The following is a 13,721-nucleotide window of genomic DNA, read 5'->3' on the forward strand; positions in this document are numbered from 1 at the left end:
GCTATATAAACTATAGGCCTATATCTTAAAAAGTATAAGATTGTTTACTCGTTTTGACAAAAAAAAAATAGGCTATTTTAGGCCAGCCTACACACAGCCACATGCTAATACCAAGACAGATTTTAAAGTAGGTAGCCTATATTAAGAATGGCCGCTCAAAATGCACATTTTGAGTAACATAAACGTGATAGTACCCTGTGGTAGTATTGACCACCCAAACAATAGCTAGCCATTGGGACGGTTAGCAGCAGGCTGGGCAAACGACTTTGCCTGCCAACTCAATTAATGGGATGACATTTCACATTTACAGATTAAATGGGGATTTTAGGTTAAAATGTTAGGTCCCACTGTTTAGGCAACCATGTAGGTCTAGTGTCCCAATTCATTTATGCTCTAGACTGCTTTTATGTAGGCTACTCTACACACACAACCCACGCCTTTAGATTGCAGGGTGAGAGAGCGACGAAGCGGCTAATATTTCTATTATTATATTCAAGTTTTCAATTCATGGTTCAGTGTCGGGCAATGGCCAGGTGTTAGTATCTTGCTAATGGTTAAATGGGTCCCACACTTCGGTTAAAATGTTGCCAACACCACACGAATACCAAGAATTCATTCAGAAGTGTCCCTCTGAATGTGTTTTTGCCCTTTGGGTATATATCTCATTCCCATTACAGACTGTGTGTCTACAGTGCCTCTTAACTGCTTGATTTGTGCTCTGCGGGCTGGTTAGATGTCAGGTTGCGGTAGGCTAACCACTCGAATAATTGCAATAATGCTCCTGGAAATGCCATTTCTCCCTTCATTTACTTTCAGCGTAGGTGCTCATCCATATGGCCACAAGAGAGCGCCATTACCTACAAAATTGTCAGCTTCAAATTAACTGATTTTTTTCTGACCATGCAAGCTTTTACTGGACCATTCATACTCGTTAGACCCTGTTTAAATGGACTCATGCACGTGCCCCCTTATCCAGTGTCACAGAGATACATTAGCTGCTAGAGGGATGGATTTCAGCTGGGAGGCAAGGTGTGCCACAGCAAGTCCAAAATTTCTCAATTCATCCCCCGAATGTGCTCAATACGTACATTTTGAAAACAAATATTAGATAACATGAAACTTTTAGCATATCAAATGGATGCAAAAAATACATTTCTTCACACAATTAATCTTTAATAGCACAATTATACAATGCAATCAACATGCCCTCCTCCACTTTACTTTTAGGTTCCACAGACGATAACTCTGAATAAACTATTTACAATTTTATGGCACATACTATAAGCAGAGTGTAACTGATGGGTAAGGAGGCGGGGTTGAATATGGGGGCTCATACAGGTTAAAGGGGCAGAGGCAGGGTGGTCATTTGTTGTAGGGTATGGCATAAGAGATCAGGTCAGAATGTCAGCGGTGGCGGGCAGCAGTGAGGTGGAGCCAACACTGATGACAGCATCACCACAATGATGGGTCATATCTGGTAAGAGAGAAGAAAAAGCTGAGGTCAGCTTCCTATGAGAGTTAGAGCAATTCAGTACACTAACAGTCTTACACGCACCTTGACTGTGGAAGCGTGTCTGTGGTTTCCTTCAGCAGCAGCTCTGAGACCAGTGTGTCCAGAATCTCAGGACTAGACCTCTTTCCATACCTGAGACACACAAAGAGACAGACAGACAGACAGACAGGCAGGCAAAGGGATGATGATTTGTCAAGCTGAGGGGAAATTTAAAGGGCGTAACACTAACTTAGACCTTTTGGTTGTTAAGTGAAACATCACAGAGAAAGAGAGAGACCTTGGCTGAATTGAGCACAGGCAAATAAATAACTGAACTATTACTCTGCATGTCCTCATGTCATATGTCCAATTATAAGCTCAGGGAAGGCTGAACACAGTCAGACCCTGCAGGAGCAGACTGAAGTTGCATTGCAGGTGGTCATATTTCCTTTTCTGTGTCTCAGATGATAAGCAATGCTGGCACGCTTGTCCCCCTGGGTGGCTAAACGCCTGCAGCGGCGTCCAAGCCCCTGACATTCAGAAGAAAGCTCAAAATTGTGGGTGATTTGACACAGCATGCTGGCCGTGGCAATCATTTCTTCTCAGATTTTTTTTAGGTGGTAAATGGGCAGCAGGTGTCTCCTTCTTTGTAACAAGAAGCTACAGCCAGACCTGCAAGTCTTAGACTGGCAGATCCAAAAGGCAAAACTTAACGTGGACTAGGTTTTGTTTGTTTGATGTCAAAATGTTCTATTGTCAGATTACTAACCTATGTCATGGCTCTAATCGAAGATAGAAATGTTGAGAAAATACCAAATATTGAGGAAGACCATTGTTGACTTGTTGGATGATAGCAGAGAAACAGAAGAAAATTGAATATTTTTTCCTATGAAATATATAATTTTTTTTGTGGAACCTGTGAACTTCCAGCCACGATGATAAACAAAAATAAAATCCTGTATTCCTACTTTTGTATTTAGGGCTACAGGAGAAAACGGCTTAAACTGGAAGAATTACTGAAGCACCATTGAACTTGTATGCATGTTTTATCTGATAGTAGTCATCTCATTATATTAATTATTCACTATAAATGTGGTTACACATTTGTAGAAATGGACAGAATGAAATAGAATAGAATAATATTGGTAAGCTACCAGCCATTAGACAAATATTACTATATTATTATTTCTTGCGTCATTTATGCAGAAAAACTATTACAAAGTCCTCCATGATATCAGTTTAAACCTTAAACCAAAACTCCAGCTCTGTTAATAAGCTTTCTATATTCTGTTCTGTTCCTGCAAAGAGGTAGTCGCCTACCTCTGTCTTGTGATGAGATTGATGTAGTGTCTCAGGGCTGAGTAGTACTTGGCTAGCTCGTCCGCCGGAGCATCCTCCCCGGGGTTCTCCGGTTTCACTGGGTATCCCTCCGTTAGGGCGCCCAGGCACAGCAGCGCCCAAAGCAGGAACCCCAGAGTCCCCAGCCAGCTCACAAAGTTGGGATGCATCTGACCGGGAAAAGTAAAAACTGTTACTGGACACCCACTCTGCTTTGAATTTCCTTAAAAATGCGGTTTATTGAGATTGATCACTGTTCAACTTCTTGAGGAATACATTTATAGTCTGGGTGTAAAACCATGCAAACATTATTATTAGTGACAGATTTCCAAAAGCCAGTACTTTTGCAACTGCATAACCAGCAGACAATCATCACCAGTCATGTCGAGAGACTTTAAATAAGTTTCATGTCAAGGTTTTTGTAAATCGTATCAAGGTACTTACATTTCCCAGAGAGTCAAAGGGAGATTTGCGCGCTGTCCTGTGGCTCTCTTCTACTCCGGGCGTTTGGTGCGCGGTGGGTTTTATATCTGTGTGCGCCAGAGCGCTGCAGAAAAACGCGTCAGAGCTGCGCTCCGTTTAGCGCAAGGCTCAGCCTTTCTTCATGTAAACGTCACTGGTGATGCTGTCATTAGTGTGTTTTTAAAAAGATGTTTCTATTAATTTAAACCCGTAATATAACAATGCAAAACGAAAAATAGAGTGAGTTGATATGCCTTGTTTCTACTGAGACCAGGCAGGATTGGGGATGAAGTGTGTTTTTTTTAAGGTTTTAAAGTGGCCAATACAACTGCTAATCACATTTTAGGATACCAACCAAAAAACGAATGTCCCTATAGGAATGTTACATGGATATTATAGTAGCCTAATAACATTATATTAAGTATGATATATTCACTACAAAGCCACAACTGAGCATCTTATACTCCCTTTGGAAGTTCCTTTGTTGTTAATGTAACACACTCTACATGTTCTATGTCTCAAATGCATGTGTGTATATGAACAGGCACATTACACACACTTTTGCCACATCTCTGGCAAATGCGCCAACAATGTGGCAAATGTGCCACACATGCCACCCTCTTAATAACTGTGCAAACACACTGTCAGACAGATTGATACACACGTGCTGAGTGTGATGTTTTGGTGTTTATGAGGCTTCTCTATGGGGAAGAAGGTGATAAATGTTTTCCCAATCAAGTAATGATTCTTCTGCATAATGAGATCAATAATTCCATCTGAAGTCACTAAAGAATGGCAGTAATGTGACACTATGGGCTAATTTCAAATGCATCTTCTATAGCCGGGCTCCTCACCAAAAGAAGCTCATGACGACGCTTCGGGTGATCTGGAATAAAAAGATCTCAAACAGACTCACATGTATACGAACCCTTCTTTGATACGCTGTGTGACTGAATCAGTCCACTAATTTTGGATTTGCTGTTCACTCTATCAGATGGGAAGAGAGACTGGGACACTCAACGTGAATAAAATGCTTAAATGTGAATATCGAGACACGTCAGTCAAAGAAGGGCCCAATCTCCAAGAAACCCACTTAATAAGAAAACCCAAATAGCACTTCAAATGAATCTGTATCACTAAGTGCTTCATTTACCTCCCATTCATAATCCTTTTGTATACCAGCTCGCAGCCATATAATCTATCAAAATCAGTATTCTTCAGCAGTGCTGCTTTTTAAGTTGCGCAGAGGATGTGTTAAGGGCTTTTTGTATAACACAGGATGCTAAGAGGGAGATGAGGAATGAGGCACAAATGAGAAAACGTGGAGCACAAAGTCATGACCGAATCATGATAATCACAGACAGGAATGAGTACTTATAGTCCTCTTCAGGGAGTACACACACACTCAGTGACTTACTTGAATAGGTATAACACCTTTTTTAAGCAAACAGCTTGAGCCTACGGAAGTGTGTGACATGTGAATGAAGCAGATGTAAAAGCACATGGACAAAGAGAGAGGTCAGTTAATGTTTGCTTAAACATAAGACTTGGTAAAGTGACTTTAAATTCAATATGATCATTAGGGGATAGATACAGCGCCTCTGGTTTCATAGGCACAGGTGACGTCTTAAGATCTGATGACCGAATGTGCATCTTCTACTCATCGATCCTTGAAGCAGGCAGGCTAAAATAGAAGACGCCACGTTGGGTTACACTCTTGTCAGCTAAATAACAAACAACACTGGGAGTCTTCAGTCATCCTAGCAGCTTTGTGAGGCTGTACTAACAGGCTACTTCCAATGGTGGTGGTGTATTGGACTAAATTCTAATGCTAGCTTGGCAACATGTTTAAAATGACTCTACTAAATATAGACAAATGCTGATGTTAAGCAGGAAGGCTATAATGTTTACCATGTTCACCATTTTAGTTTAGCGTGATAACATTTGCTAAATAGCGTTAAACAGCTGAGGCTGATGGCAATGTCCTTCATTTTGCAGGTATTTGGTTATAAATCAATATTTAAATCAAATTTTGACCAGCTAATGGCATTAGATAAAAAGTTAAGTGATCACGAAAGTTAAACAATTCATCCAAAGGGGGAACATAGATAGGCCTATGTGTAAATTTCATAACTATCCAACCTATAGATGTTGAGACATTTCACTCAAAACTACACCTGTCAACTTTATGGTGGCACTAGAGGAAAAGTCAAGGGATCACCAAAGGCTGTAGGATTCATACTCTGGCAAACATAATGTACCCAAAGTGATGGAACGACCAACTGACTGCCACTGCCATGCCGCTAGCATGGCTAAAGACTAAGAAGTGAAAATAGCCTGACAGATCTGTTTTTCTATGTTGAAGATACAGACAGAATCTAGCATAAACAACATAAATCTATAGATCTATAATGTCTGGGGTCAACAGTACAGACTGCTGCAGGTGTAATGGTTGGGGAATGTTTTCTTGGGCTCCTCAGTACCTGCTGAGTGTCACTTAAAAGCTGTTGCAGACAATGTGTATTTCTTCATGGCCAGAGTCTACCCTTTCCCTAATGCTTCCAGCTGAATAGACTCAAAAGGGTTCCACCAAAGTGACATTTATTTCAGTTTACTCTTATAGCCCTTGCTCGCCCTTGATCTCAACCATGGGTGGAACAAAATGTTAACAACATAATGAACTGATCCCACACTAAATATGCTTTTGACTATACAAAGTGAAATTGAATTAATGATATTAAGATACACACAGACCAATCTATGTCTTTATGGTTGCACTTAAGCCTTATAAACAGCATGTATCCTTGCCACCAGGAGCTGGTGGCAAGGATACAAGGATACATAACAGTAAGAAAAGAAGCCTAGTAGATAGTTAAACTTCAGGAAAATGAAACACATCATGAACACAGAAACACATCGCCTCATGTGAGTGTTGCATCTGCTGACTGACAGAATTTTAAGGGAAGGTGATGCAACTTAACATCAGCGAATCACCACATTCATACCACAGCCTCGGCACTGCTGCGGAACACTGTGAGCTCTCAGTGGCTTAAGGTGGGTTAAAAAGGATAAGGCTGCTGATATTCAATATTTTTCTAGCTGTCAAAAAAATCCCATGAAAAGACCAAAACCAACAATGAGTTTATCCAAATGACAAGTATTGTCTGTGCTTTCATAACGTGACATCCAGTGGCTTGCTACTCTGTGAAACAGAGCTCATTGTTCCAAAAAACGTTAAAAACATGTCAGTGAGACACAATCCCACATACATCACTAATGCAACAAATGTATTAATCCACAGCTGAAAATAGTCCCCAACAAATACACAATTTACTCCTAATTAAGGAACATTTGCTGAAGACTAATGTGCCTGGCTGATTTCGAAATGATTGAGTGAATATTTGTGACCTGTTTTTAAGGATTTACATCTTCAGCAGGAACAAATGGGCTTGTGGCTGAGTTCCTAAATACAGGGTAGAGAAGTCAGGAATTTTTAAAAGACGGATTAGCACACTGTTGGTTTTGGCCTTGAATTTGTGGACAGTAAGAACAATACAGAATAATGGCAGTCTTATCTTTCAAAGTGTATGTTAAAATCTTCAAACAACAAACCGTAATAAGAGGTAATCAACAAAATCAACCTAGGACCACGCAGCTGGAAGATGTTTGCCCTTAGACATCTTCTTTGCTTGTTTGCAGCTTTATTCTGAGTTAAGCTATCACGACACATATAGTGGATTAGTCCATGCTTGGGGTGGTATCAGTCTCAGCCAGTTTTCTATTCTTCATTAAATATTTACAACATGTTTCATAATTAAAATGGCTCTGACAACCAGCTCAGATTTGGGAAGAAATCTGCTGGATGTCTGTGGGGCACAAAAGAGGGCGCTATTCTTCCAACTCAAGGGGAGACAAATTGCAACGTGACTGGGCGAAATATGGTCATTCATTTTGATCAGTTTCAGTGCTAATAATATCAGTGCTATTAGCAAGATAGCTACCAATCATCTCCAGTACATTCCCGGTTGTTTACGCTAATTAGACAAATCAGCATACCAGCAATTAATGTAACAATGATATATTGCTGCTCTAAATGTAGCACCTGCAGTATATGCTGTATAAGAGAATTTCTTGGAGCTTGGCTTGTTGTTATCAGAAATAATTTCTGTGGAGAATGAGTCCTTTGGAGAGCGAGCTGTTTAAATGCAAATGTGTTGTCCCCTCCTCTCATCAGCCCCCTATTTTGGACAATAACTTATCTCTCAAGATTTGTTAAGATGAAAAGGCCTGTAATTTTCCGCTGCTGTGAATCACACTTTTCAGATTTACAGTGTGTACAACTGAAAACGGAAATACTGACAAGCAGGCTGCCTGCTTCTTCACTATCAGGCAGTAGCATGCAAATGCACTGGGAAGACATATGGAAAAAGACAATAACACATACAGCTTTGGTGCTTTCTTGGCTATTACACCACTTTTACACACACATCTGACATCTAAATTGCTGCTTTTGACTACACTATTGTGCCATGGTGACAATCTGTTACTTCTGGTAAGCAAACACTACTATTACTTAGATAGAGCATCGGCAGCCCCCTTGGCTACGTGGGTTGCAGCATCAAACTGAAGGTGATTTCAATAAAGAGATCCTGATATTAGGTTAATATTGGCGGTTGTTTGTTTTATTTTAAGGTTGTTTGTCATTGATTAAATCTACCAAAACAATGTGATTACCAAATTTTGCTACAGTATGTTGCATTAAGTTAAATTGAATAAAAAATAAATATATTTTAATGTAATTTTCATAAATGCCGTAACAATAATTGGCTTGCTTTCACAGAATTGGTCGAAGTTCATCATTTCTGCTATTTACTTCACTGAGCCGTTAGCTATCAACTCTTCAAAGAAGCATGTCCCCAAATTTTGCTTCTTTGTTCTGGCGTTGACATTAATTGACAGCCTTTGCAAGCAATTACTGAACCATATAACATCTCGGCGAACACAAGCTTTTCTCCACTTTCAGTTCAGAGTAAGTACAATACTGACAACTACTCAATGAGGAAATAACAAGGAATGATGTCCTTTGTCGTTTTCCTCACTTGTTCTTCTATTGCTCCAATTAAACCCCCACTGCTTTAAGTGTCACCCTATCTAGTCTTTAGTGTTTTAATTTACCTGCCTTTACCTCACCTCTCAGTGTTTGTCTGTGTGTGTATAAATGTGTCTCTGCCACATCTGCTCCTGGGGTGAAAGCAGCACAAACGTCATGTCAAGCGAAATATCATATAAGGTCTTTTGATTGACAGATGAACAGAAGGTCAAGCCACCAAGCTGTGACGGGTTGGTTCGGCTCAGGTGTGCAGGTCAGAGTCCTGAGCCTTGATATAAGGAAACCTGATGAAAGTTATAACCATGCCAAAAGGCGCTAAACTTTAGTTTAATAACAGTTGTGACCTACGTGAGACCACAGTAGTCTCAATGTGTCAGGGTACTGTCAGGAGGTCTGCATGTATATGTGAATGCCAAAGACATTAAATATCAATAGACAGAAATTCAGATGCTAATCAATCATGTCTATCAGTATTATAACAAGTGCTGTGTATTCACATTTGATTTTGATTTTTACCTATATAACATTTATGTTTTAATTTTATGATATATCTTGCAATAGGATATTTTCTTTTTTTTTTTTATTAATCTAATGAGTTGAGAACACTTTCAAGCCAATAACTTCCTCCACTAAACAATAACTGATTACTATGTATTGTAAATACAATTATAAACTACAAAATCAGTGTTACTATCCTTAGAGGTTATGCTGGATGTGGTGTCTAAATATTACAGGTCTGATTTAAGTAGCAGACCTGAATCTACATTATGCAGTATGAAGACAAAATAAATACCTTAAACACCTATTAAGAAAAGCCACAATGCCCAAATCATGTTACTGTTGTGGTTAATTTCATTTTAATATGTCTGCTGAATATATTTTTTACCACACTTTCACAGCCATTTAGCATATAGGTCTGAAGAGGTGCAGCCAGGTTAAATTTATTACCAGCATATTAGATGCCTGCTAGATGCAGGCTTCACCCACGGGGAGCCTGATAATGGAGGGGAAATGTATGATTTAAGCAGTCCAGCGAATGCATTAGAAAGCAGTTGCAAGTGTCAGTTCTCAAGAGTGTGCTGCATTCATGAAAGAACATATTTTTCCACATGGCTGTCAATCAGCCATTGAGTGTGTCCAAATACGTATTCTGCAAATTAAAGGCATTTCCAGAGTTAATGTTATTATTCAGGTAGCTGGTAGAAGGGTGCATAATGCTGAATTTCTGTGAGCACAAGCAGTTACACACAAGGACATACTCACAAGGAGCACATAACACTCACACTAAAGCAGCAACTACAGATAAATTTTAATAACAAGCGCAATATTGTTATAAGGAATAGCTCTAAGGGTGTTCGAGTTGTAAATGGTGATTCTAACTAAATGTATTAATACTTACTGATAAGCAATTGTACTGTGTTTAAGACTCTTTAAATTAAGACCAGGTAAAAGATGAGTCTTGAGACAAGAAGTATTTAAACCGTAATCTTGGGTCATAATTTTTTGGCTTGACATAGTAGGCACAACGTTTAAAACATTTTAAATCAAAGGTTTTAGGAAATATTGCTATAATTGCTCTCTTTCTTGCCAATTATTAATTAAGAAGATCAATCCCACTCGTAAATGTGTCTGTTAAAGCTACTAGTCAGCAGTCGGTCAGCTTAGTTTAGCACAAAGACTGGAAACAGGGAAACATCTAGCCTGATCCTGTCTGGTCTAAGCGTAACAAACAAAATCAATAACAAAATCTGCCTACCAACATACTAAAGCTCACTTATTAAGTTATATCATGTTTGTGTAATTAAGGAGCATTTTACTGTGTGTTCAGACAGAGTGTGAAGTGAAGTTTAGAGGCGGTGCAACTGCACATAAAGTCAACTGAAAGATATGATTAGAATTGGCCTGGGGATGGCTTGATTTGACACCAAGACGGGAATCCCAGGGGCTTTATGAACCGCCTTCATGAACATACAGAGGCGGGAGGACAGAGAGACTAGAGAGAAATAAGTTAAATCAACACACAAGCACACTGCCATAGACATGACCCGTGGATCCATTGCTAGTTAGCTTACAGTTGTACAGTTTTTATATTACTATAGCCTATGGGGCGGATAAACAAAATGACTTTTGTGAATAAGTCCCTTTGGGACTAACACCAACTCCTTTCGATCCAAGGCAAGTAACTAAGTCCAGCCTTTATGGGTAATTGATGGATCCATCTCTTTGGTGTATCCCCTGTTGTCTTTTGGGCTGGCTCTTGAATTAAGTACACAGACGCTGTCTTATGGATTGTTTGACCCACCAAAACTTCCTTACATTTATAACGGCTTATTTTAACATGGCAACCCTTGTCCTTTTACAATATGTCAACTTATAGACCCTTTACAAGTACCCTATTGCTAATTGGTACTGATATCGCTGCACTATACAAACATAAATTATTAAAACTAATTTCTTTTTGTCAAACATACAGCATGCCATGTATGTGTTTATGGTATTATGCACTAATGTGTGAGTGTGTGTGTTTGGCTGCATGTGTTTAAACACACTTCTCTTGGTCAAACATTACAATTGATTTAACCCAGCAATACAACATCCCCTTCTGTTCATTATCAATATGCTTTGTGAAAAAAAGCTAAATCCATTTCTCACGACTCGCTCTCCATCCTCCTCCCCAAGCCTGTCGACACAGGAGGGAATTGAAGCAGAGCCTCTATGAAGTTGCTGCACTGTCAATTTCCCACTGATTCAACCACAAAAGAGAGGCAACACACACACGTCCAATGCGTCAAAGACATACGTAGGATTGTGCTTCACTTTTAGGAGATTGTGATGGGTTTTTTGTTCTTCTTAGAAACAGAACAAGCTGTATTTTGTATGAGTAAGATCTGTTTTAAATTGACTGATAATCAAAGGAGAAATACATAGAGAAACAGTGAAAATCTGTGTTGATGATGTTTGAAAGTAGCTTAAATTAACACATCACTTTAAGTTGGTGTGTTTCACTATGTTTAATTGTTAGCCACTAACTTCTACTGCCTGCCATTTGGTGTTGGGCAGGTAGTGTACAGTGGCTGTATAAAAGCATTTTGCTAAAAACTGCAGCTTCTTGCTGCGTCAGAAAACATTCCTGATGAGAGGTGTTGAGAGTGAACTAAAAGAGTAAAGTTGCAAGCTGGAAAACCAAAACAATTAGTTAGAAGATGCTGAAATGTTCCATAGAACTGAGGGGAACTGTAGAGTTTGGCAATAATTATCACTGTGAAGGAATAAAAGCAAATGGTTAGACTGGTGGTTCTAAAACTGGGGGTCGGATGGCATGGGGAAAATATGGAGAGGAACTAAGTTGAATGGACATGATTTATGTAGGGAAATAAAAAACAACAACATTTTGCTGATGCTATCGTGCTGACCTGAATAATTTCTTTTATTTCAATCAAATTCAACTGGGACCTTTTCCATTTGTTGCTCCCCCAATATTGTTAATGATTGATAAGAATTCAATCAGTTTACGTGTAGTAAACTTGAACTTTTTTCAGCTTTTGAAAGGGGACAGAAAAAGTTTGTGCACCACTTAGACGCACAACTTGACACACTGATAGGAACTTTGAGGCCAACAGATTTCATGGACTCACAGACCATTTGTTTTAGCATTAACATCCAAATGGGCTATAGGGAATGTGAAAAGTTGTTCGGTAAAATCTGAAGGAGAAGGGAAAAGAAAAGGGACCCTACAAGGAGAAATGAAATGTCACTGCAAGAAATGGTATTTGGACAAACTAATAACCATAAACAACGTAGATCCATATGACCTGGCTGCCTAAGACTGGATTACAGACCAAGATGCACTACCTCTATTCAACTTCTACATGTTTTGTGAGTTTAAAAGTTATAAATCACTAGAAGCTCATGAACAGTTTTGCGGTGGCTGGGTACAAAAGCTGCTCATTCATAAGCCGGCAATCTACGAGAGCAGCCATACTTGTAGAGTTAAGGTGGCACTCCTCTTTTTGGTTCAATTATTAAACCAAACCAAATTCCAAAATTTCAAAAACATTTAGCTATGTTATTAGGCCGTGGGTTTAATCTGTCACAATATAATGAAAATTATTTGCTATAACACTGGACCTTCTTAAAAAAACGCAGGTTTTTCTACTTGCAGTGGGCAGATATATTTAGTATTTGGTTATATCGAGTAGAAATGAATGGAGACATGATTTTACAGATCAGTCCTACAGTGTGTGCATAAATAGAAGGCAGCGGGATCGCAGCGAGATCCTCACAACATGGCAGTATAAACAAAACGTTACCCATAATTCAACTCGACAACGTTAAGGCAACTTCACATTTCCTAGAGAACGCACATATAGTGTACTGCACTGTCGCTGAGGTTGATAACAAATGTTCTTGTCCTTCTTTTTTGCATTTTGGAAATTTTATTTCAAGCTGTATTTTCCTGTATTTTTTAGTAGTATCTGGTTGGGTTTCAAGTGATTTGTCAGTACCTGTCAGTCTGTTGTGTCTCCCTGCGCCCATGAGTTTTTGTTACCTCTCTTCTCTGTCTGGGGGGAAATGAGAGGAGTGTGTTCTTCGTCTCCAGTTAAGTCAGTCTGTGCCTACCGTTGCTGTCATGGGGGTAATTAAGTGTTTCCTTGCGCAGTAATTGCCAATTTAATCTCCTGTGCTTACCTCCTGATTTGTAGTATCGGATCTGTCAGTCAAGCTGGGCGTGGTTTCCATGGGGATAAGAGAGGTCTAGCAGTCATTCATTTCAACCAATGGCCAAAGTAAATTACCTGTAGCCTCCTAAACAGGGTTTCTATGGAGAGCCAATTACCCAAATTGTAATTGTGCCAGACTAATGTGTCAAGCTTTTACCTCTTAAATTAATTGGGTTTTTCGCTCTCTCTCTCTCCCCCCCATCCCACTCCACCCACTGATTCTACCCCTCTATGAGAAGAAATGTCCAGGAGTAAGCAGAAACAGGTCGTGTTTTTTTAAGGATGCTAGCAGTCAACAAAGATCTTCTGAGTAGCGAAGAGGAAACATTCAAATGTGTGAATGTGTGTGTACATACTTTGTCTTGTGGCAACCTGATACCATGGCCATCGTAGATACACACTGAATCTTAAGGGTCAGCTTTCAGATGGGATCCCTTCCACTTGCTTCCTCCTCATCACTCGGCTGCAGAGACCCAGGTGCATCCATGCCATCCTTCAGGCGTAGCCCTACTTTCTTTCCCTCGAGAACACCTGTTCAGCTCAACGACACACACGCAAACATAAACACACAAACAAAGCTCCCTCATGTAATGCTTAC

The 13,721-nt window shown here is 39.6% G+C and overlaps 1 protein-coding gene across 1 annotated transcript; it reads right to left on the reverse strand.

Moving 5' to 3' along the window:
• Nucleotides 1-1,152: 1,152 nt before the first annotated feature.
• Nucleotides 1,153-3,423, reverse strand: npy (neuropeptide Y). Its single transcript, XM_038724667.1, has 4 exons — nt 3,275-3,423; nt 2,813-3,000; nt 1,556-1,645; nt 1,153-1,474 (listed from the first exon to the last, which is right to left on the reverse strand). Exons 2-4 carry the CDS (start codon nt 2,998-3,000, stop codon nt 1,453-1,455), a joined length of 300 nt encoding a protein of 99 aa, XP_038580595.1. The 5' UTR covers nt 3,275-3,423; the 3' UTR covers nt 1,153-1,452.
• Between the last annotated feature and the right edge of the window lie 10,298 nt (nt 3,424-13,721).

Source organism: Micropterus salmoides, unplaced genomic scaffold, assembly GCF_014851395.1.
Source record: "Micropterus salmoides isolate LMB-PRFRI ecotype aquatic unplaced genomic scaffold, ASM1485139v1 Ms_hic_scaffold_17, whole genome shotgun sequence".
Taxonomy (NCBI): domain Eukaryota; kingdom Metazoa; phylum Chordata; class Actinopteri; order Centrarchiformes; family Centrarchidae; genus Micropterus; species Micropterus salmoides.

Excerpts from the sequence above, each read along its gene's own strand:
- npy (XM_038724667.1), bottom strand. The coding sequence starts at position 3,000 with ATGCATCCCAACTTTGTGAGCTGGCTGGGGACTCTGGGGTTCCTGCTT. Across the intron at positions 1,646-2,812 it reads AATCTCATCACAAGACAGAG|GTATGGAAAGAGGTCTAGTC; the intron begins GTAGGCGACTAC and ends TGTGTGTCTCAG. Across the intron at positions 1,475-1,555 it reads GACACGCTTCCACAGTCAAG|ATATGACCCATCATTGTGGT; the intron begins GTGCGTGTAAGA and ends CTCTCTTACCAG.